Source organism: Electrophorus electricus, chromosome 11 (assembly GCF_013358815.1).
Source record: "Electrophorus electricus isolate fEleEle1 chromosome 11, fEleEle1.pri, whole genome shotgun sequence".
Classification (NCBI taxonomy): Eukaryota; Metazoa; Chordata; class Actinopteri; order Gymnotiformes; family Gymnotidae; genus Electrophorus; species Electrophorus electricus.
Window position 1 is genome coordinate 78,785 of NC_049545.1, and position 26,078 is coordinate 104,862.

General features: G+C 38.9%; 1 protein-coding gene across 1 annotated transcript; it reads left to right on the forward strand.

Annotated features, from left to right (window-relative positions):
• The first annotated feature begins 475 nt into the window (after nucleotides 1-475).
• Nucleotides 476-25,418, forward strand: fam204a (family with sequence similarity 204 member A). Its single transcript, XM_027023745.2, has 7 exons — nucleotides 476-920; nucleotides 1,342-1,429; nucleotides 1,623-1,656; nucleotides 3,434-3,530; nucleotides 7,745-7,834; nucleotides 24,442-24,548; nucleotides 25,202-25,418. The coding sequence occupies exons 1-7, from the start codon at nucleotides 651-653 to the stop codon at nucleotides 25,251-25,253; spliced, it is 738 nt and encodes a 245-aa protein (XP_026879546.1). The 5' UTR covers nucleotides 476-650; the 3' UTR covers nucleotides 25,254-25,418.
• The last annotated feature ends 660 nt before the right edge of the window (nucleotides 25,419-26,078 follow it).

Here is a 26,078-nt window from a genome sequence, read left to right on the forward strand (position 1 = left end):
TATAGTCCTATTTTATACTAGGAGACAAATATATAGATTGTTATTCTACAGAGGCAGGTGTAACCCTAACCATAACCCTGTTCTACAGAGGCACGTGATTCAGAGAGAACCGCGTGGTTTAGATCAGATGACGAAGAAGCTATCTTTAAGATAAGCTTGTTAATTCTTAGATTCTTCCTACCTTTGAATAATACAATCCCACCATCAATGGCGCTCCAGAAAGTGATCTAGCGTAACGTTATTAACGTTGTACAGTTTAACTTATTTCCGTCTTATGTCGCTCTATGAATTTTCACCCGTCATAACCGCTAACAAACATTACAAGAAAGGGCGGAACTAGTCTCAGACGATTGAACAACTTACAACAGACAGTGACGGAAAGGACCTGTATCAACGAATAAGAATCGTTGTTACTACAGATTGGCAGGGCTATTTCATCCAATCTTATCACTCTTTATTAAAATGCGGAAGCCCCGACCGTAATAACAGAATGCGAGTGTGGTTATTGCAGATTACGGAGGTTAGGCGTTATTTACTGCGTTATTAAATAGGCTGAAACTATATATTCCCGTAACAATCAGAGACTCGTGTGGCTTCTCAAAGCAACCAGGAACAGAATTACAAAGGTTTCTTTACTAGCCTGCTGCAACATGTACAGCGGACTACTGCCTAAGGGAATTTGTGAGGCTGAATTAAGTACCGATGAAGACGATGATGGTGTCCCAAACACTCAAAGTAAAACTGACGGACAGTCCGATTCGCCTACCAAACTTAACCACTACTTATCGCTGTCTCAGTCTGTTCTGTCATCAGCATCACAGAAAAAGACAGATTGTGATGGCTGTTGTACTGTAGCGAATGTGCAAAATGATCCATCTTTGAAGGACTGTTTACCCGGAGTTCGTCTAGATTTGTGGCAGGTATGTAGATATAACTTCATCTTTGCGTGCACACACGTTTACGTTGGTGTGTATTGCGCGCAACAGAACAGCAAGCGTATTATAGTTACGTGCAAACGTAGGTGAGACAAACGAGTCTCGGAGTTGTGCGCAGTTAATGTGCAACCAGTGAAAAGCCATGATTTATTTCCCATTGTATCAATCAACAGAGCCAAGACCGTTTAAAAGATGTATGCGATGTGCATTACTTTTTACCCAAAGAGGCAATAGGGTTAGGGTTATTTAAGTTTAGCTACGCCTGCTCTCTGTACATTTTCTTCAGTAATGTCTAATCACCTTGTCAGTTGCCTAATGCAGACAATAAACTTAAGATCTTAATGAGAAAGTACAGGTCACTTAGTACAGGTCAGTTAGATAACATCCTGGGAAATTGTAATTGTAGAAATTTAAAGTAATTCAGAAGGAAAAAGAAGTCCAGAAGACGAAACAACCTCAGCCAAAAAAAAGGAGGAAAAAACACCACCAAAAAGGTAAATAACATCTCTGTACACTGATGCTTGAGATTGCAATTTTTCAGACTTCTCAAAATGTTGTGTGTGTGTGTGTGTGTGTATATATATATATATATATATATATATATATATATAAATTATTATTATTTTTAGTTTATTTTTTTGGCCTGTCTGTGGCAACATGAATGTTTTTTCTCCCTTTTACACACAGGTGGGGCTGAAGAACAGGATGATTCTGAGAAGAGGTACAGTAAAGACTTGCTCATGCAGAACCACATCCTCAGTTATATCTTTAAATGTGAGACAGTTTAAACCTTTAAAGGTATCATGGTATAGACTGGATTCATTGTTTGCCATTTACTGCCTGTTTCTGAGGGAAGTTGTTGCCACATTGTTATTGTGAAAAAGAGAAGGGCCTTCCCATTTGGCATCTTACTACTGTGATAAAATGAGTGTACATACTGGTCTGATATCTCTGTGGCCAGCTCTTCCTACACCTTCTCATGCTGGTCTGATATCTCTGTGGCCAGCTCTTCCTACACCTTCTCATGCTGGTCTGATATCTCTGTGGCCAGCTCTTCCTACACCTTCTCATGCTGGTCTGATATCTCTGTGGCCAGCTCTTCCTACACCTCCTAATGCTGGTCTGATATCTGTATGACCAGCTCTTCCTACACCTCCTAATAATGTTCTGCAAAATGAACAGATTCAGCATCCCTTTAAAGGTTTAGGTTGTTTTTGGATTAAACAAATAACTGAAGGCATGAGTTTGTTTTAGGCTTAAAATATATGTAGTATGCACTGATTATGCATGTAAACTGCATATGCGAATTATGCATGTAAACTGCATAGTCTCCCATTAACTTGGACTATAAATGGATTCAGGGTGCTGATACGTAATTTGCAAGTGATATTTCTATGAACTGCGGAATCACATGTAAGACATGTAAAAATGTGCAGAACATGAGATAAATGGGGTTTAAAGTATGGTTTACTTTTCCTGCTATTTAGTCTAGGCAGTAAAGTAAACCCTAACCTTACAGTGGTGTGATTGGTGGACTTAGGCTTAAAGTGCCTGAGCCCCAAGGGGTGACACAGCAGAAAAAAAAAACTCTTCTTTTACCAATACATGTCTTAAAGTTGCTCCTCTGAATTTCTAAATTACAAAAGCTGCAAACATTGTACTAAAAGACAGTAACGATGTCAAGCTCAATGAGAAGGCATGGTGAGGTCTAATAGCTACTGCTTATACAGATAATACAAGCAGCTTGGACCACCTAACCTCCTGCAGGACAATTACATGAAGACACTACTACCACTGTGTATTACAGGAAAAGTAATTGTTCAAGATGCTTGTGAATCAAACAATAGCTTTAATAGATGAAAGTGCGCATATGAACATAACTCACGGTTTGAGTCAAATAGAAAGTAATAGGCAGCTGAAGCTAAAGAATTTCAGTTTCAGAACCCCAGAGGTATGAACTAACCCTAACCCAGAATGGCAGAGGTATTAACTAACCCTAACCCAGAATGGCAGAAGTATTAACTAAGCTTAACCCAGAGTGGTAGAGGTATTAACTAATCCTAACCCAGAATGGCAGAGGTATTAACTAACCCTAACCCAGAATGGCAGTGGTATTAACTAACCCTAACCCAGAATGGTAGAGGTTTTAACTAACCCTAACCCAGAATGGCAGAGGTATTAGCTAACTGTAGCCCAGAATGGCAGAGGTATTAGCTAACCCTAGCCCAGAATGGCAGAGGTATTAACTAACCCTAGCCCAGAATGGCAGAGGTATTAACTAACCCTAGCCCAGAATGGCAGAGGTATTAACTAACCTTAACCCAGAATGGCAGAGGTATTAACTAGGAGGTGACAGAGAGATGATGAATGTTAAATCAAGGAAGCACCCCATTACAACTGAAAAATCCAGCTGTCTTTTCAATGGTTCTAGCAAAATAGAAAAATATACATTCTGATGTAACAAAATCACAACTGGTAGCTGTTGTCTCCTTTTGCAGGGAAAAGGCTCGTATGAAACACTGGGAGGAACTAACAGAGTATTTTGGCATCAATGACAGATTTCAGCCCCCTGCCTGTGGTAGGCTACCTCTCAAGGTAATAATACTTTCTGCCAACTCAATACTGGTGGGGAAGTCAGAGTTCTGCGTCAAAGGCACTGAGAATACCCGACTAGAAATTATTATATTTAATGATGAAAGTACCTTAATCTTGACATGGTGATGTTACTGCAGAGTTTTGTTCTCTGGGTCAGTTTGAAGATGTTGAATGTGAGGTGATTATTATTATTATTATTATTATTTTTATTATTTTTTTTTACAAGGGAACATCTGTAGTCAAACTGTTCTGCACATTAAAGTTAATAGTGATTGTAAGATCCTCTAATTTAATGCCGAGAAGGAGAATAGAAGATTCCATGCCTGCAAAGAAGCTGTCTGAGTGATTTTATCTGTCTGTAAAGCATCCTTGAGTTTGAGAAAGGTGCTATAGAAACATAATAATAATAATAATAATAATAATTATTATTATTATTATTATTATTATTATTATTATTAATAATAATAATAATAATAATAATTATAATAATAATAACTTTGAATGCTAGACAGAGAAAGGGTTAGGGTTAGACAGAGAATGGGGTAGTAGTTGGTATTGTGTAGTTATTGGTGGTATAGTGTATAGGGTAACAATGCTGCCTCCCCTATGGTGCACTGGGGTTCATTCCCCATCTGGGGAAGTGTTATATGTTATACCAATAAGATGCCTTGGGCAAGACTTCTAACACTACACTTGCCTACCTCATGTAATGTGATTTGAAAATTGTAAGTGGCTCTGAAAAAGAGCTTCTGCCAAATGCATAAAATGTAAATGTAAAATGTTGCCCAATGTATTTCCCTATTTTGCTTAACCCTGTTACTCTGTTCCCACTGTCTGCCTCAGCTGGTCTGGTTGTCCTTCCTCAGGGCCCTGGGGCACATTTCTCAGAATGAGTGACACAGGGTCAGAGAAGCTGAGAAGCACCCACGATTTATTCAGAGATACATGAGTATATATAGATTCCAAAGTAGATGATTAAGTGGAAATATGTAATTGACAGCAAGTGCAACATGTTCAGACATAATAGAATATGCGGTATCAAAAATGAGACAGCTTTCTGTCACTAGGTCAGACCATATTTGGCACAGCCTAAGAATAGACATGCTAACATGACAGAGGATTGATCTTTAATACGGCTGGATAGAAAAGATTGCCCTGTGTGTGTGTGTGTGTGTATGCAGGTGTAACCAGAGAGCATTTTGTCATCTGGCAACATTAATTACTTAATTATAACATAAGGGCACTTTTTCAATTATATTTTTATTCAACACCAATATCATTTGAGTATGATTACATCACATACTTTGCACTTTCCTCCTTTTAAAACCTAGAACACCTTCTCCCCAACCCATATGGCTGGGAGCTTAAAAAATAAAAAAAATAAAACCTACAACTATAATTTTGGTACTTAAACATGTTGGTATAAACTGAGTTTCACATATATGAAGATCAAAGGATGAAGTAAAATAAAAGACAAAGTGTCATATTTGTAAGGTTTTAAGAATACTTATTAGATCTGCTATACCTTTTCTGTAGGCATGGCCTATGAATGTAATACATATAAGGGTGTCTTAATATTTTCAAAAGATGTTATCGGGGGATTTATCATTGAAAAAATGTTTTGGTTGATCTTCTACTGGTGTATTTAATTTGGTCTGATTTTTAAAAAAACAACAACAACAAAAAACCCATCAGGTGATTGAGCCGTTCTCTGTGGTTTAGGTGATTTACATTCAAGTATTCTTCTGTGAGCAAATGAGACAAAAGCATGTGCCTGTATGCCACATATATGCATGATCAATATGCATGCATAAGCATGGTCTGTAAGAGTTCTGAGCTGAACCGTGTTTGTGTGGAGATGCATTTGGAACGGTTACCATCTGTACTGAGAATCATTCGGCCCTACAGTCTTGTGTACTATACATATATGATCTAGCTGTTGCCACGGGTCTATAATATGGAACTGGATAACTGAAACAATAACAAACTAACAGGGGAGAGGAAAGCCACTAGATGTCCCCGAGTAAGGAGTAAGACATGCTGCCCAGTCTTTCTGTGCAAATTGACCGTTTCAAGGTATGAGGCAAAACAGTTCACATGTGTTTCTTTAATTAGGGCACTTAATGGCTTTTTAAAATATATATTATTAATGTGCTTGTTACGTTTTTGCTAATTTATAGATTTGAAAACGTAGTTAATACTAAGATTATTAACTACTTTGTACACAATCCGTGATTATTAGTTCATAAGATAGCTAAGACATTGGCATGTTTTACTATGTGTGGTAAGTAATTTTAGCTTGAGTATGAATTTTTTACCTTAAAAAATAGTTTGTAATACCCCAGTTAATATTAGTCAACTAAGATAGGACAAGCTTTCAACATTCTTTCTATCTATCTATAGATAGACAACATAATGGATTATCACGAAAGCAGACCAAAAAAACCCCCAAAACTTGCATTTTCAATTTTATATACTAAATAGATTAATTCCGCTGCTAAACTAATTACATGACTATGTGGTTTGTCACATGAATAAGTTTTTAAAATGAGAGGATTGGACAAGTGATATATTAAAGAAAATATCTGGATCCTGAACATGGTAACTATCACTTACACTTGTTGTTATTGGGCAAACCAGTATGGCATTGTGCTCGCTTCAAGATTATTAGGTTATTAGCAATCCAGTTATTTAATATAGATCTGGTCCCTTCCTATCCTCTGACCCCTTCTCTCCCTGTGTACACTGATGTATATCAGTAAAAGGTTCCCTATTTAATAACTCTCTTTGGTAAATTTATTGAAGAATTTTTAAGTTGTCATAAACTCTACTGAACATATCCTTATTTAAAATGCTAAACTCTACTGGCCATATACATGTTTAAAATATTATTTGTTAATTTAATTTAAAAGGAATGCTGCCCTTAATCCCTAGTTTTGAAGTGTGAGACTGTTTTGTTGGAATAATACATGATAATGCATACTGAAAGCTTTAATTAAGAGTACAAGTTTTAATGAAATTGTTGGTCAAACTGATTAGTTGTGTTCATCATCTTTTGGTTTAAATCTTTACCACAGTGAATATTCAGTTAAAATTTTAATTCAGTTTGATTTTAATTGCCATTTGAAATATGTCTGAATGAAATATTGTAAGGTCACACTTTGAATATTAAGCATAATTATTTTCCATAATAAAAGCTTTGTTGCATATGTTTAGTTTTTCAATAACCCTCAAGTCCAACCAGATTTGTGTGCATCAAATGTTGTCTGGAGGTGTGTGTGTGTGTGTGTTATTTATTTATTTATTTTTTGATGTGTCTAATCATCATGCCCTTATGCAGCTGTATGTAGTAGGCACTGCCCCTTCACCCGCCTTTGTGCTTATAATGAAAAGCCATAATTAAAGAGCAACAATCATGTCAGTCATGTCATTAAAGAACAGCAGTTGGTAATTTAATCATATTTGGTAATTACATTTTTTTCTGCCACCACCTTTCTCCCTCTTTGGAGGGCAATAAGAACTTTATTAACACTTTATTAACACTTTATCCAGTTACATTTCAGTGGACTATTAAGGCCAGTTTTAAAGAGGGGATGAGAGAGAGAAAGAGAGAAGATAGTGGGAATTAAAGAAAAGAGAGAAAGAAAGAGGGAGAGAATAACCCTCCTATAAACTGAGGAACTGATATTCCTACAGAAATCTCTGTACATATAAAATGCGGGTGTGGGGAGTAGGATGGAGCTGCACCTTGTTGCACATTGTTATAACAGTATGGAAAATGGGAATCAGTGTTGCTTTGATTGTGTTGTGTGTATGAGTGGAAAATCAGTTCTGAAGATATTTTATAAAAGGTCTTGTGTTTCTCAAAAGATTTTTGTGTTTGTGTTTTTTTGTGATTTTGTGATCTGTGAGCACTTCCACATTCAATTGAACAGTTAGAAGGTTAAGCCAGTGTTGTATGGAGATATTTGATTGGTAATGTTTGGTAATTTCCTGTAGCCTTCCTGAAAGATGTAGGGGGTTTTCTGTAATATTTAATCATGTAACGGTTTTCATTTGGGAGAAAAAAAATCTATATCTTTGCTGTAATGGCAATCACTTTAAAAGTCCCTGAGGCTTTCGTTTTAAAGTTACTCTTTGATTTTTTTTTCTTTCTCCTCTTCTTTTTCTATTTGAAAATCACTTCATTTTATGTCTCCCCCTCTCATCTCCAGTCAAGTCTGGAAAAGAGCATGGAGAGCGCCATTGCTGAAGGGGACTATGGGAAGGCTGAAGAGCTGAGTGACAGGCTGGCTTCTCGCGAGGTACGTCACGCTGATGAGCCGTCTTGGAGGTGGTTGGGGGAAGCTCTGACTGTGACAAATTGGGCTAATGGGTCCACAGTCACTTTGCCCTGCAAAGACACAGAGGCAGCTAACTCGAACACGCAGCACGCAAACAGCCCGGTGCCTCATGCTTGTGCCCCATTCAACAGAGGTGGAACGTCTCTAAGCCCTTTTTGATTGGAGTTAATGGAAATCCCCTCCCTTGCACACCCACTATATCACTTCTGGCTCTTCTTTTAATGATGGGCACAAAGCTCTCAAACCAAGATCCAAAAAGCTTTCAAGGCATGAGTTTGGGTCTTTGAAGTGTACTTGTGACTAAATGTTGGGCCTCCAGTTTTAAAGCATCACATCTTAGAAAGGTACCTGGGATCAAGCGGTTGAGCTAATTTGGCTGAAAATGTAACACTTGCACATGTCTGGTTGCTATGAGAAAGACATTCCTGGAGTTGAGACCATCACAGCAACTAGAACTTTTATGTCTCTGAACTTTGCTTCAGTGACCAATAGAAACTCATATTGTCATGATAGCTGTAGGGTTAATGCCGTTATGGCATTGTGAGAGTAACAATATCAACATATTGTTGTGCTGAATGTGTATACATGCTTGTAATAAGCTGAACTGAGCAAAACGTTTTAACACAATCTCTGTATTAGCATTCACATATTGCAGCAACAGCTAGTTTCAAATAGCTGATGTTCAAATACAGTTTAATTTTGTGAACACATTGAAACTTTGAAACTTGGTTTGTGTGTATCAGCTCAATTTTTGCCCTACTCTAAACTAAAGGATCATATCTAGCAAATGTCTGTTTTATGCATTTATTACCAAAAGAGTCATATAACTGCAGAACAGCCTTGTGTAATCTGAGAATCTGTATTCCTCCATGGCACTTAAAATAAAGCCATGACATAATATGCACAGTGCAAGTTAAAGTGAAGAATGCCACAGGTGATCGGCCCAGTCTGAACTGGGTAAACCACATTGCAATCATGTCTCTTTATGTGTGGTCCTGCCCCCTTTCCATAAATAAACAGCTGGCAGCTCAGCTGTTTCCAGTTGTGTGCTGCTGCATTTTAGTTATTGTCCAAAAGAGCGAGTAAAAGAGTGAAGAAAAGTCACATTTTAATTTGAAAAATGGCTTTGTTTGAGGCTTGCTCCTGTAAGCTATTCAGTTGGAAAGTTTGCAAACATATATAACTTTGTGCTTTGCAGCTATTACTTATGACATAAAAGTCCTTTTATAGACATTTCAGCAGTAGGAAAGGAGTTATTCATATAAAAAAACCTTAGCATTCCTCTGGATGGAATAAGATACTTGTATGCTCATTTTTTCTGAAACATTTTGCTGCAATGTCTGATAAATAGTTGATGTGATGTTAAGATGTGACTGAATTTTAACGCTTTACAGCTAAAAAATCTGCCTCCTAGCTTGCTAATAACAGCTCAACAGCAGAATACAAAGACAAATCCAAAAAGGAGCAAGTCTGGGTTTATACAGCACTCATAAATACACGAAATATAGAAAAGCACAGAAATTCGAACTAGATAGTTGGTAAGACCTTGCAAAGAGACACAAAGGTGTATAAATATGCAAGGTAATAATAAGAAGGAAGCCAAGGATAGGTTACAAACATGAACTCAAAAGGGAAACTAACACTGATGAGGGCTCCCTCCAGTGGCTGGGGACAATATGGCAGGGATCTAGCATACTCTATGCATAGAGAGAAAACCAGTTTTAATAGCAAGACATGGATTGCTACAGGCTTTATTTTCTTGATTATTTTACAGGGGACCTATACAAAGAGGACAGTTTTTATTGTGGCTGGCGAAGGCAGAGGTTTTGCCTGGAGAGCCAGACTGTCTGGCTGAGCTGGTCATTGGAGTGCAGTCTCCACTGTCATCTGCTTGGGTCTTTTGGCCATGTATTGCTCTCTGGAGGAACACACATGCACACTCCCAGGTCTGCTGGCTGCACATCATCCAGTCATCTACTGCCAGCATTTCTGAGGTTTCCCCTGATCTAAGAAAGAGTGGGGGCTGGGAGCTGAGCACACATTGGAAAGCCATTAATTCTGTGGATGGGTGTGTGAGGGAGTTTTGTGTGTATTCTGCCCATCCCAGATAGCGACTCCAATCCTCTTGGTTTTGGATGCAGTAGGAATGCAGTAACCTGCCGAATACCTGGTTTATCGTTCCACCTGCCCATTGCTCTGTGGGTGATAGTTAGAGCACAGTCTGAGGTTTACTTGAAAGTGCTGACAAAACACCTTCCAAAGACGAGATATGAATTGTACCCCCTGTCAGATCTTCTTGGGGGCCATACAGCCAGAACACCTTGTTAAAGAGGCATTCTGCCATTTTCATTGCTGTGGGAAGCTTGGCAGGGGTATTAACCAGGGGGCTTTGATATTTTCTGTTGATAGCCAGGATAGTGATCTTTCTATTTGAAGAGGGAAGGTTTACCATGAAGTCTATGTGTAACCACAAGCACTTGTGCAAGGGCACATGTGGCACTGCTGCAGTACACATTGACATGGTCTGTTTTGTGACCCTTTTGTATGTCCTCCAGAATGTCCCACCTTATTGATGCTGTAACACGGCATGACAGTAATAGAGGCATTAGAGCTTTCTTGATGCTGTCAAAAAGAGATGGTCTTCCCAGTCTTCAAGCCTGGACAGCTAAGTTGAAAAAAGGGGAAAAACACAAAGCCCGTCCATCTTAGTAGAGATTACACACCGCACACTTTTAAAGTTGTGATCTTTCATGAGAACAATGTAAGGGTGCTCAGCCCCCTCAAGCCAATGTTTCTATGCCTTGAGAGCATTTTTCATAGCCAGGAGTTATCTATTTCCCACATAATATTTCTTCAGTAGCCATAGGTTTTCATGAGTAAAAGGCGAAAGGGTAAAGGGTGTGTGTGGTTAGCGTGTTAGAGGATGTGCTGAAGTAAAGAGATCTTTACTTTGGAGGCTTGATCACTCCAAAGTGACCTTTCAGTTGGATGTTCAACAAGAGCTCTGTAAGGATGTTCAGTGTAGCTGCAGAACAAAAATTAACCATCAATAGAGATCTAATGAAACCTTGTATATATTGAAATTCTTTAACCGTTTGGAGTTCAGGCTAATCTGGTACAGGCTGAATCTTCTGGATGTTCAGCATCATTTCATTTTGATATCTCAGGAGGGAAAGGGATAACCAATACAATTCACACATCTCTGAGTTTAATGAAAATGTCCTTTTGGGGCAAATGCGAGACACTACTATGGACATTCTCCATATATTCTACATTGAGGTAATGACATTCAATGACCTAGCACTTGGAGATGTCAGGAATGGAACATGGAAGTGGCATTAACAAGTCCATAGCTCATTACCTGATAGTCATACTGGCCATTGGTAATGAAGGTGGTTTTCTATGCTTTCCCTTCACATATGTGGATAAGATTATAAGTGCTCCTGAAATCAAGCTTAATGAACATCTTGGTTTCACAAAACTGTTTCAGTGCTAAGGGCACTAGCAGCAGGGGTTGTTTACCATAATGGCATTCAGTTTATGGTAGTCAATACAATATGAGAAAACCTCTATCACTCTTGATGAAGAAAAATCTTGTGACAGTGGGGGAAGTGAAAGTATGAATGTAGGCATGGTTTTGATTTATGGTTTTGATTTATTTCTTCTTGGATAAACGTGCTGGGTATGATGGAGGATAGGCGCTGTTACAGGGAAAGCTAATGCCAGATAATAACTAATTAAGACAGTCCTGAGGACCCGAGGCCTTTGGTCTTCAGGGTATTCATGGGTGGACCTGAGGTCCTGTTTTGGGGATGTTAATGGCACAATGTGACAGGGTAGTGACATGTTGTGTTTGGCTGGGGGGGGCTGTTATTTTTTATAAGAAACAGTAGGCACTTTAGTGATAATGTTGTGGTAATGTTGGTCTGACTGGAGCTTGTGCAAATTGTATGAATTGTCTAGTTGTGTTTAATTGATTTATATAGCACTTTTTAGAATACAACTTGTCTTAATGCAGCTTTACAAATCACTAACTGAAGGAGATTGGGATAATTGGTTATCTCAATGGACTAGCTCCCTTTGAGAGTCACTGAGATGACAGCTAAAAGCAATCTTAAGCATAGGCTCATTGCATCCGCATTCAGGTGCTAAGGTACAGAACGTCACTGCATAGACTTCAGCTGAGCTGTGTCCTTTGAGGCGTCAGAACTACTCCCTTGCTTCCCTGAATGAAACTGGATTGTCAAAAACCTACTGGAACTGTCACTATAACACATTAACTTCTCTGCGAACTGGCGAGAGAGAGAGCGGGATCCCAGTCTAAGGCTCTACCTGTGAGCAGTGAAAGGAGCATGGTGATCTTATCAGAGTCTCTGGTGTACCATTGGTGATAAGTCATGAAGTGTATATTGCAAAGTATAAAGAACCCTTTGCGTTTACCAAAGGACCCATCAAGTTTTTGCATTGCTGCAACAAAGGAATTTGAACCCAGTACTTCTGGCATGAGGACTTGGACTTGGCTATTAGCCTGAACAGTCACAGACCTATCTGTGGTGGCATTTAGTGCTTGTACTGTAGTTGATATCTCCTGCAGTTGCTGAAGGTGGCTTCCAAGGAGGGCACCCTTTTACTCCTACCAAGGAGAGCAAATTTACTCCTGTCTGATCCTGCACTTTGGCAAGGTCTTCTGTAATGAAACTATGAGGCGCAGATATCACTTTTCCCCCAAGAAAGTACCAGTGATTGTGCTGGAGACTAGGAAGTACAGGCTGCATTTTCATGGGTTTGAGAGCAGAACAGCCATGTACATGGATGTGGGTGTTTCCTAGCCTGCAAACCAAAGTCAACAGATGGTATAAAACAACAAGCATAACATACTTTGCTAATTTTAGTTCTTGCTTTGAGAACATATCTGACCATAGAAAATGAACTCTCATCATCTCTTTGTGATGCTGAGGAATTGTCATAGATGATTATAAGCAAGACAAGTGATTTATTTTTCTGTGTGTACAGTCATTAAACTGCAAATTCTGTTTATTGGTAGATGGAATATTGGAAAATAAAATATGGCATATTAGTGAATTTTTGGAAACTGGCCGCTAAAACTTTACAAGCGCCACCTTTCAGCTGCTTGTTCATGGATCTCTTAATTCTATACCAGAAGGTTTATGGGGCCAGAATGACACTAACTGTGTGCAATCAAAAAGTGCAGAATGGTTCATTTTTTGCAGCAACACTGGCACTCTGTCAATGGAAAGTGCTCAGAAAGAGAATATGCGCCCAAGTGAGCACATTGTTATTGAAATATATGAAAATACTCGACTAACATTTCAGAAAAACACAATCCTTAATAATCCAGTTTACAAGACCAAGTTGCCAATAAAACAAACAACAGTCCAAAACTGACAAAGTACAAAGGAAGATGGATCCAAAAACAGAAGAGTAAAACAAAGTCCAGGTCAATGTACGGAGGCTCCCTCCAGTGGTCCAAGAGGGTATGATGTGGGCCGGCATGAGCAAGCTGTTGCTAGTGTACAACACCCAGTTCTCAAACAAGCAATATTGTCACTGTCCGTTGTTACTGCCTTTCTTCTTCCATGTAAAATGCAAACACTGTTATATTAAAATACACTGATCCCAGAGAGCAACATTTGAAAATTGCATAGAGGCAATTTAGTTTACAGTTCAATAGCATGAATTTAGGAAAGTCATTCTCTTATTTTTGGGGCATTTTCCAGTGAGAGCTATTCAAGACTTTTCCTGCACAATGGTGCACCCAAAACTGGGTCACTGTCCAATATCCTTTGCTCTGCACTGTTTATTTTATTTGCCAGTCTTAGATCCTCCTTGAAGCTACCATTTCCATTGAATGCTATGTTGTAATGCCATCTTAAGATAATTTAATTTGTTTCTCATGTTGAATTATTTTTGGTTGCTGTTGTTTTTTTTTTTGCAATTTTGCTTTTCAGTATTGCAAATTCAGTGATAATTAATTTTCAAATTTGATACAAATTGTAGCTGAAGTGACTGTGGCTGATCAGAAAACAAAGTGCTGCTTCAAAAATAATTTTACCATCGAATTGGGGAAAGCAGTGTTAATCTTGTTAACAGCAAGTAGTAAATTCCCACACAATCAGTTATACCCTATGCTTTCATCAGGGAGAGTGTAAAAATGCCTCAATATGTCTGAACTAATAAATTCCTGTTGCGATAGTGTTGAGGATAGGTTTATTTTTGTTCAAAGGAAGTGTGATAACCATGTTCCTAATAGCCATGCCACCATGACAGGCATTAAATAGACAACATGCTTGTGACTCATGTACATTTTCATTCCAGGTACTGTTTGTGGGAGTAATCCATACTGTTGTCTCTTGAGCTTATCTACAGAGCATGTCGAAGGGGCTTATCTTTTCTCTCCTAGGTGGATCTAGCCCTGACTCTTTACTTGTAAAGAATTCTAAGAAATTGAAGATATCAATTCATCATGCTTTCAATATATACAAACACAGTGAAGACCAATGACAAAATATGCTTGTTTTTTTGATGATACAAGTTGATACAAATGTCTTCTCAAGCATCTTGTCCTCTTGTTACATTGAAATGTGAATGAAAGAAAGAGGAGTCAGTTATTTCAGTCAGTTAGTGGAATCAGTTATTATTCAAACTTCTCAAACCTAACTCTGAAACCTCTGTTATCACTCATAAATACTGTCAGTTATAAATGTGAAGGGCCCTCTTGTATGTTCATGAGTTTTGAGTTTAGTTAATATCTTAACTGCCCTACAAAACTAACTAACTAAGTTTACTGCAGTGTTCTTTTTCTACATTCACATACCCATACCCTTATAGTTAACTAAGCACGAGAGTGGTGAGTGGAGAAGAGTGGAGGGTTTGGGGAGAGTGGAAAAGAGTGATGAGCGCATGGTGGAGAAGAGTGGAGGGTGGAGAGTGGAGAAGAGTGATGAGCGCATGGTGGAGAAGAGTGGAGGGTGGAGAGTGGGAAAAGACTCAGCAGAGCAAGTGGCTTTTTTCCCCCTTTTTTCATTTTGGATTGCCATTCCTGAGCTGTGTTACCTTAGAACGGTTCCCATAGTGCTGGTGTATGTGAGTAGACTGGGTGGAGTCTTCTCCCTCTCAGCTGATCCTAGTGTGCGCTTTCTCATCCCAACAGTGGAGATCATGCCCTGGCGCACACTACACACAGCTGGGCATGCACATTCTGCTTGGTACCAAAGTAAGTTAATAATTGATTCGAATCCTTTTAGGATTCTTCCAATGTTGAATACTGCTGTAAACATCACATGAATTTTTGTGTCATTTACACCTCTACTTTTTGTGTTGATTCAGTGCAGTGTGGTCTCTATGTACAGCCAGTCGTCCCACCAGGAACAGCAGATAAACCGAGCTGAGTGTAGCCTGTGCCTCAAGACCCCAGGGCAATTTGGGGGTTACCGCCACATTTTACGGCCTAATTTCTAATCCAGCCAGTGCTGATTATCATAGTTCTCTGCTCACTTGCCGAGCACCCTGGCCTGCCTAAACAGTGCTCAAGATGCTGCCATTTCAAAGCAACAAGATGAGCTATTTAATAATCAGTAATCCCAACTGTGGCAGGTCTCAATTTCAAGGTCCTAATAATGTTTGTATCTATGGACATGAAGAATATCATACAGTCTGTAATATGTTTATGTACTAACACAGCATTAAATTAAGGTGTTTAGTTGAATGAGACAAAGAGTGAGAAGTGTTTGTAGGTCTTGTGTTTTAATAGTCACTGCTGAGAACTGGGTTAAGAACACAACATGAAGTAATATATGTGTTAAGTTTGGGGAAAATTAATATATAACCTCCTCATCCTCAGAGAATCTATCTCACTTTAAAGAAGTGCTGTGAGATGTGAGGAGTCTGCTGAAGCTTCTTGTTTGTAAATGGATTGTCACTATCGTGTTTTAGTCTCTTTAATCAGTTCAGAATATTTAGATTTTTTTCCCTTTAAATTGTATTTTAACACAGTTTGGTAAAACGTGTTTGAAGACTTCCTGCAAATGTAATGATCTGTTTGCTTTCATCTTTGCCCAAGTACTGAAAGCAGCAAGGCTGGATAATACAGGTTCCTTTGAGAGAGTCTGCTCTAGGAAGTGCATTTCAAGTGTCCTGTAAAGCTTTAACTCCTTTTGTTTCAGATTTTCAAAGAGGTTTTAAAACCTTGTTCTGTTTTTTGAACATTAATAATGTTTCTGCACACACAATGATTACATGTTGCAATTTGAAATGCAGCTCATAGCTTTAGTATTGTGATAGGTCTGGCAGTTTCTGGATCTGTGTTCTTATGCTGTCCCCCTCCCCAAAAGCATGTTGAGAGTAGCTATCGGCCTCTAATACATTGCTATTTTAGATTTACTACTTCGTATTTTCCAGTTAAGGAACAGGCATGTCTTCATTCTTTGACTATGCTACATTGTTTGACACAGCTTTGTGATTCACAAGGTGTAATTAACTTCCCTAATTAGCATAACATTAAGTGACTGTATTATATGAATGAGTCACCCTCTGTCAGGATTCTTCATAGGATCTTTATCCTTACAAGTTTTCCAGCAGTATTACTTGTATTTGTCATTCCTTGGTCTTTACAGATTTCACTTATTTGTATCCAAATGTATGTATTTCCCAGTGTACTTATTACTGGCATATTCAAAATGGGTTGGTGAATCTGACCATGCTTATTAAATGCAGTTATTCAGTCACAGTTCTCACAATGGAGGTGCTCCATATGCAGACAAAATGCTTTATAATGGTTATCTGAAGCTCAGTTCACGTAACAACTTCCAGGTTTTTAAAAGTGACTTGACTAAGGGGACATATTGCAGAGTATTTGTAAGACATCATGAGTGGTTTGGACATTTAAGGGTATTGCATTTGGAAGGCGGTTCCATTCCAAGAGGCTTCGTTTTACCAAATAAGAAGAATTATTAGGTGAGCTGTCATGTAATCTGTGCTAGCATAGGACAAAGCAGTGCTAAACAAAAACTCTCTTTCTTCCCTATACACACTGCTTTCTTCATTATACCCACTGATTTCTTCCCTATACACCTTTTATTACTACTTCCGTACAAGCTTCAGCTGGGGGGGGGGGGGGGGGGCATGTCCATTTTACATGCTCCAGAAGACATAAAAATATTCAACATGATTAAAGATGAGGACTGACAGGGTAGAAGAAAAAAGCAAAAATAGAATTGGAGGAACAGGGTTAGGAAGCGGTAAACAGGCATCAGTCATATATGTGTCGCGGGATTGTGCCAAACATCAACTAGTGTAATGTACCAGCAGGCTGACAGGATTTCTTGTGCACTAAAGCAAAATCACGCATCAGTAATGTAGCATCGTAATATGAAAGAGAGAATTCACAGCTTTCACTTCTTTTTGTAGAGGTGCTGACAGATCATTATGTAAATCCTATCTCTAGTTTATTGTGAGGCTGGTAGGATACATAGTGATAGTGATTTGAGTTTAAAGTCCCTGGAATCTCTCCCTCCTGTTTCCCCAATGTCCACAAGCAATAATACTTGTTGGAAATGTGGAGGTCATTTAATACCTGTTGGGATGGTGGAGGTCATTAATATCTGTTGGAAAGGTGAAAGTCATTAATACATGTTGGGATCATGTAGGTAATTCCTCTTTGTTTGTTTGATCTTGTTATGAATCTCTATAGGGCAAATCCAATAAATGTCACTTCAAGCATTTTGCATGGACATTTCCTGTATATAATCTCTGTCTGTTTAAAGATTGTGTAGTTTGACAGGTGAAAAATGTCCTTTACAAATTAGATGATCTTTTGTTCATTTTTCTGTGTACCATCATTTCACCCATAGTGTATCTTTATTTTAGTTTTTTGAGTTTTTCCCCAATAAAGACAGCACCCTCTGATTTCTGCATAGCCTCCTCCGGCGACTCTGTTAAGGAAAAAGTCTCATCTTTGTTCCTTTTTCCTTCAGCATAAGCAATTTTATCACCCAGTGAACTCTCCAGATGACTCACATTAAATTTTTTGCCCATTAATTCTGAAATGGGTTTAAAATGGGTACTAAGTCTTTATCAAATGCTGGGGAATCTCATTTGGATTATTGTATTTCATTAATTACTTGACAGACAAAGCATACTTTTCAGTGTAGATTTTTGTGCTGTTTAATTAATTACCATGTTTTCTCTTTTAATTAAAGCTTTTTTTTTTTTTTTTTTTTTTTTTTAAATTAAAGCCTACAGCAAAACACATATATAATTTGTTTGTAATTAGCCCTAATTGGTGGTAGTGGCAGCTTAGCACCCTTAGTTTCTTTCCTTTTTTATGATTGCCATTTTATTGCTAGTCAGTCATTAATTAAACTGTTTTTCTAATTAGCTTATAAAACTGTTGATGGCACGTTACTGTAAGTGTGAGTTCAAAGCACTGCTAATAAGTCTCGCCTACTCAGTAGAGGGAAGATAATGGAGCATGAACAAAAGCCCATGAACTTTCAGACTTTTTTTCTTCTTGCCTTTCTCCCTCATTCCCTGAAGATGACAGCCTTGTGTATGTAGAATCAGATTATTGGCCCTGAAACACTAAGAACACTTCACCACAGGCTTTCCCATTAGATATCCCTGGAGGGATTGCATTGCATGTCTTGCTGTTTGTCAAGTTGGTGGCATGATTATAGGAGCCTTGTCTTCTTGACCAATCAGTAACCTACATTAATTAGATCTTTCCATGTACCCCAAAGTCATTCAGTTTATGCTTTTTTGTGGTTTTGTTCTGCACTGTGATTTAGATAGCACAGTGTGCTGGCATTCATTTAGTGTTGATGTTTGTAATGAAATTTGCTAATATACTAACATACCGCTCTTTCAAGAGCTCTTTAGAGCAAGATTGGCCAATATCTTTGCATTTTTTGTTGTTTATACATGGCTTGGTGCATTCTGGGAATGTACATTTTCTTTTGTAAAGGCAGACTGTTCTAACCAGAAACTTAGAAGAATTTAAATGGAGTGCTGTGAAAAAAGAAAAGAACCTCAGCTATGAGCTTGTGGTGGTGAATCTTGCAGAGCAATTTTAATAACAGCAATTGCTTGATTATTTGGGGTATCAAAATTATTGTGATCAAAACCAAAATTTAACTGAAAATTCAACCAAAAATATAATTGTTCATATGTTACAGTGACATGGTATACATACATACATGGTTTCAGTGTTCATAATTACAAGGTGCATAGTCATGACTGCCAAGTATATGAGGCCACTTAGCACAAGACACTGCTAGTGCATCTGTTACATACACAGTGATGTTAATTGTTTCAGGTTTTTTGGTTTTTTTTAATTTTCTGAACTACTTTCAAAGTTGATTTCAATTGATAGTATATTTTTGTCCTTGATATTACTGAATTGTGTTGAGTAGTACATATCATGAATATGATGTACCTGACAACAAATTGACACTGTATATATGCAGATAAAGAAAGTTAGTCATCATCTCTGTGACATTTCTGTATTGGCTAATAACCAACAAAACTAAGGCCTAGGTAGTGATTCTAATATAGCATTAAAGGCTGAAAGTTGTAGTATAGTACAGGCTTCAGTTAATCTGCTCCCTGCCAGGGCCACTGGGAGTGGAGTCATATGTGGCTGGGTGTGTAGAGACTTGTGCTGCAGATGGAGCCCTGTATGTGTGCACTATAATGATACACAGAGTAGTTTATATATGTACATAAAAATCCCTGTCTAAGCCTTCGAGTGGGTGGTCATATTTTATTCCCTCACACTTGAGCCTTCTACCAGAGTCCTGGGAGTTTGTGTGTGTGCGTGTGTGTGATCTACCAAAGTCCTGGGAGATTGAGGGTGTGGTGCAGTATTTTCGCTGTTCCTAGAATTTCACTCTTCACTCTGGACTGAGGTAGATGGAGGGATGTACAGATGTAGACATGTAGGCAGGACTATCTGATATTCATGCCAGTCCTGTATAGCCGTGGTTTCCAGAGTTGACTAAGGGCACATTATTTAGACATTATGGGGGTATGATAAGGGAATTAGGCTGGTCATTAATCTCTCGCACGTCACAGTCAGCAGAGCGTCTCACTGCGGTGATTTAGCCATCGGCTGCCATGCTAGCCTTGCTAATCCACCCCTTGCATGTTTTAATTGGAAGGTGCTTTGCAGGGAGAGAAAATTTATGAATGGATTTCAGTCAGTTTTCCCCTAAAAACATCAGAAGTTTCACACACTTTTAAAGCATGAATATCATTTTAAAACAAGGGAAAAAGAAAATAATTAAACCTTACTACCTTTAATTTAAAATAAAGAAAATATCTTTTATTCAGGGTTTTTATTTGGTTTGATTTTGTAGTCTTTACTATACAACAGCACAACATAAAATGTAACATAAAAAAACAGCATAACATAAAATCCTGGGCCCTTACATACATCCCTTGGACCTGGTGCCTTACACATATCCCTTGGCCCTTATGCCTTTCAAAAATACATTGGCCCTATGGCCTTACACACATCCTTTGGCCCTAGGGCTCTATACTGCAGCTGGGTGGTGAGACAGAATGAAAATGCTCCTCACAGACCTGTCCAGGTTGAAGGTCACACCAATAATCCCTTCAAATAAACACAGCAGTGAATAAAGCAGCTGTAGTCTCTACTGGAAACATGCTGCTTCAACAGAGGAAGAGAAAAACAGAGAAAGCTGATCCTGAGCCTTACTCCTTGACCCCTGACCTTTACAGTGACCCTGACCCTAATCTTGACCGTAACCCTAACCTTAACCCCAACTCTAAGGCAAACACACCATAGCCTTCCCACAACATGCCAAGGAATTGTTGTGCATCCCCTCTCCCCATCCTGCTTTGTTAGTATTCTTTTTAAAATATTTTTTCTCTCCCCGTACCAGTGTCTAATGGGAATGTATTTGTCAACTTGGGTGTTTTGGAGGATGTGTGGCATTTTTTTTAGATAAACCCTGAAAAAGTGTATCAAAAATAGCAAATGAAAAATAATTTCACATTATGGCAAATATGAGGGGCTAATTTACACTAACTTTTTTCTCTAACTTGATTCTTGCCAGAGGAACAGGGGACGTCACCTGCCCCTCTCGCCTTCCTGCTCCACCACGACGCCACTGATCCATGAAATAAGCTGCCGCCGGCTTTGTTCCGATAAGAATGAACAAATCTGCACAATGTACTGCTCTCCGAATCTCATTTTCATACTTGCATGCGGGCTAAAAGGAATAAGCTGTTTGCAAGGCTTGATTAATCAGACATTTGAGGACTTTTTTGTCGTCTCTTTGATCTGTTCTGTCTCCTAGGTAACTTGGTTGACATTAATGTTGAGCCTTTGTAAAGACAATCATGGATTGTAGTCTGGACTGTTTTTTTAGGCTTTAATGTCTATACCAGTTTGGCTCTGTGTGTGAGAAAGGAGGGGTCCAGACCCTGGGGGAGGGGTGTAGCTCAGATTAAATTTTATTTTTTATTTTTTTCCATGTATTTATTTATTTATTTTGTATTTGAGGGAGGGGTGTAGCTCATTAAAAAAATGTGTGTGTGTGTTTGGGGTAGTGCATTGCTTTGTGAAGCTGGATTGATGGACCTTTCTGCATTTGACATTCTCCCCACAGGAGTGGAGACTAATGTAGGTAATCCGTGTGTTGAGAAAACAGATAAATCTCAGGGTGTAAAAACCTCAAAAGCAGACGGTTAGAATCCTGTTCTCGCAGCACCCCCTTTTCCTTAAGGAATGCTGCATTTTAGCCATTAATTGTATTATTTATTTAGCTGGATATGAAAGCTACAACTATGCTAAGATTTGTCAACAGTTTAATAAAGGTGCAATTTGCAATTGTGGCAAGCAGATATATTTCACAGCAAATACGTTTCCTGCACCTTTCTAACCCTGCCCTGGTGTGACTTATCGCTTGTTGGATCTTTACTAAACATGAACATGATCGCCCATTAGACTTCCCCTTTCTGTGACGCCTGACTAGAAAACATGATTTATGGCTCTTAAAACCTCGAGGAAAAAAATGGTGAGGAATTAAGAAACTGTCATAGTGTGTTAGCTTCAGGTTATGCAGACGCTTTTACAAATCTTCCAAGTGACTGTATAGATGAATGCCTCGAGGGCCCAGCAAGAGCCCTGCTCTCCCAGTCTGCTAAAGGCCTTATCTTAAATCCAAGCAAAGTACCATTAATCTTTTTGAAAGACCTTTATGGCTTTTAATGTATCCCAAATTAGAACATTTTACACCCTTGGTTCCTGAAATATGGTGATAAAAACCCTTTTAGTTTAATTTCTCCTGCCTGCTTCCTTTGACCTCCCTAATCCCAGCATGCATTAGGAGATATTTTAGTTTCACTCTTTCTAATAAAGTTTATCCCACTTAATTATAATTGAAACATTTTTTCCCTCTCTTGCGTGCTCTCTCCAGGTTTTCCGAGTCTAGAAATGGTGGCATATTTCTTCATTAGTTAAAGGATTTTTTTTTAATCGGTTCTCCCTGATTGTGTTCTTCAGTATTATAAGGAATTACCCTCCCCTTCACACAAACACACTCTACCCATCCAAAAAAGAAAAATAAAGAAAGAGAGAAAAAGGTTGTGTGATTTATTCGAGGTGTTTATCAGAGTTTTTCATGGTTCAATAATAAGCCTATCTCTGGGGAGCGGGTGGAGGGCATGGGTCTCCTTTTGTCTACAGACCCTCCTGAGAATATCCTCCTGTATTATACAGACATACTCTCTCCCATGTAATATAAATGTGTTGTCTTCTCACTCTCTCACTTTATATTTTTCCAAATGAACACACTGCAGTTTGCAGTTCGGGCATTCCTTTAATTAAGTGGTTAAGTTCTGGAGATGGTATTATAAATTATGTTATAAATGATATTATAAAGGATGTAAACTGTGGACATCTGTAACAAATAGCTGAACATACTGTAGTTCAAGTTCAAGTTTGGTTTATTTGTCACATACATACTCATACACAGTATAACTCGCAGTAAAATGCTTGAGTGCTCTGTCCAAACTGAGGAAAAAGAAAAATAGGGGTGCATAGAGAAATATATATTCTATATATATATATATATATATATATATATATATATATATATATATATATATATATATACAAAAATATATTAACAATGTATGTACAGTATATGTATATTATGTTTATATACACAATGTACAATGTATATATGATATGTATTTATGTATGTACACAATGTACAGAATGTACAGTCCCATCTTGTAATTGACATATTTACAGTTATATGTTACATGGTGGTAATTGAACATATTTACAGTTATGTTACATGGTGGTGGTGGTCCCCACAGTTTATCAGTTTCCCTGATTCAGGGCCCGAATGGCCTGTGGGAAGAAGCTCCTCTTCAGTCTCTCTGTCTTGGTCTTCAGGGAGCGAAAGAGCCTATTGTTGGGATGGGTGGGGTCCTTCACAATCCTCCTGGCCTTGGTCTGGCACCGCTTGTAGTAGATGGTCTGCAGGTCAGGAAATTCCGTACGAGTGATGCGCTCTGCTGAACGCACCACCCTTTGGAGTGCTTGTCTGTCCTGCTTGATGCTGTTCCCAAACCAAACTGTGATGTTCCCCGTGAGGATGCTCTCGATAGTGCAGGTGTAGAAGTTCCGCAGTACCTTGGAGGGCAGTCTAAAGTCTCTTAGGCATCTGAGGGTGTAAAGACGCTGACGAGCCTTCTTTGCCAGGGAGTTGGTATGGCGGGACCAGGACAGGTCCTGCGAGATGTGAACACCAAGGTACCTGAAACTATCTACTCTCTCCACCGTGGTTCCACTGATCCTCACAGGTTGGTAGTGCCACTCCTGCTTCTTGCTGCAATCCACGATCAGCTCCTTTGACTTACTGACGTTTAGGAGGAGATTATTTTCCTGGCACCAGTTTTCCAGGTGTTTAATCTCCTCCAGGTAGGCCCTCTCATCTTTGTCCGAGATCAGGCCCATGACAACGGTGTCGTCAGCAAACTTGACAATGATGGTGGAGCTGGAAGTGGCTGTGCAGTCGTAGGTGTACAGTGAGTAGAGCAGGGGGCTTAGGACACAACCCTGAGGAGCTCCAGTGCTGAGGGTGGGGGTGGATGAGGCACAGTTGCCCACCTGTACTGATTGTGGTCTGTCTGTTAGGAAGTTGGAGATCCAGTCGCACAGGGATGTATGCAGTCCTAGATCCTCCAACTTAGTAGTGAGTAGGGAGGGGATGATGGTGTTAAATGCTGAACTGTAGTCGACAAACAGCATTTTAACATAATTACCCTTCCCTTTGTCCAGGTGGGTCAGTGTGGTGTAGAGCAGATGTATGTCTATTAGTTACGTGTACAAGCATTAGTTATTTAATAAAGCTTCTTTATTTGTTGACTAACATATATACATATTGTCAGAACTGGAGAGGACCCAGCATAGGTGGGGTGGAGACACACATGTACACAGTCCTTGTGCTGGTCTGCAATCCAGGCTGCAATCTGCTCCTAATGGAGATCTTCTCTGTTCCTTCTCTCAATAGCTGGCTGTGAAAATCACAGAGGCTGCTGGCTGTCGTGACTTCGCCCGCACCAAGCAGGAAGAGGCTTCACATGCGGCCCAAAAAAGGAGAGGCCTGGTAGCTTGGGGGTCAGTTGTCTGTCTTATCTCCTTGGGGGTCAGTTGTCTGTCTTATCTCCTTGGGGGTCAGTTGTTTGTCTTTTCTGCTTGGGGGGTTAGATGTCTGTCTTATCTCCTTGGGGGTCAGTTGTCTGTATTATCTCCTTGCTTATCACCTTGTCTTGCCATTTCATTAACCCTCCTGTACATTTGATTTTTTTATACTGTAATACTTTTATATAGTCTGATGAGTGTATAGATAGAGCTGCTTCAATTCATCGCTCCCTCTATATGTGTGCATTCACAACGCTCACTGCACTTTTCAAATGCAAGCATGTCTTTTCACAGATATGTTTAGGATTGTGCATTTTTCAGGTCAGGGTTAAGGTTTTGATTCAGGGTTAGGGTTATGTATTTTTATGGTTAGGGTTGGGATTACACATTTTTAGGGTTAGGTTTAGTTAGGGTTAGGGTTATGCCTTTCTGTTTGGTTGTCACTACACTATCATGCCACTGCACTTCTCAGCAAACAGCACTGAGTTGTAATTGCTTCATGTGACATATAAGAACTGTTTCCAGTTCTCCCTCCACAATAAAATGTTTTAGACATTGTTTTTGCAGATAATGTGCAGACATATCTTATGAGGATTATTAACACACGTCTTGTCTTGTTTTCTTTTCAGTTTTGAAGCAAAGAAAAGATGGGAAACGAAAAGCAACATGGGCTACATGTAACATTTTCACATGAAACAGGAGGATTTTCTGCTGACAAGGGTGATTGTTAATGACCTCTAATAATAAAAAAACATAATATCTGCTTTCAATGGTAACTGAACTGTATGTGTTTGCTTGTTATTTAAAATACTTTAACCTGAATAAACAATAAATCTTACCATTGCATTTTGATCTAAATGTTAATTTGCAGTTGTTGCACTGTTTCCTTCCTAATTAAACCCATTGCACATTATTTTTTGCTGTGTTTACAAGAAGTGGGTTAATGAGCAACCTCTGCAGAGGTATGGAGCAGAAAAGGGGGAGATTAGGGACAATAATGCAGTGTACTCAGGGAATGCCTGAGCAAAATGAATTATGCATATTCTAAGGTTTGAACAGCATAAATGAAGAGTTTAACACATGTGAAAGGTGTGTGATCGCATGTGCATGTGTGTGATGCGATGGATGTGTAAAGCTGATTTTTACCCATGATGCAGTGGACTGATGCAGTGAGGTTAAATTCAGGATGGTCTTGAATGTTCTAGAGTGCCATGTTTACACATTAGAATTCATTAAATGACTTAATTCCAAATTTATTACAGGAGTTTTCTAGTACCACACTCATGCATAATTCTCTGTAGGGTCACAATGGACAAATCTGAACTGACTACAGTTTATTACTAATCAATCAACTTATCAAGTGATTGCACTGTCACATTACTTCAGTGTATTAAGGAATATGGTTTTATTTACAATCTTCATGGTGCATACATTGTCTCCTGTCTCAGCAAGACTGAGGTCAACACTCAGGGCCCTGGAGCTGGAATGTAGATAGGTGCACTGGAG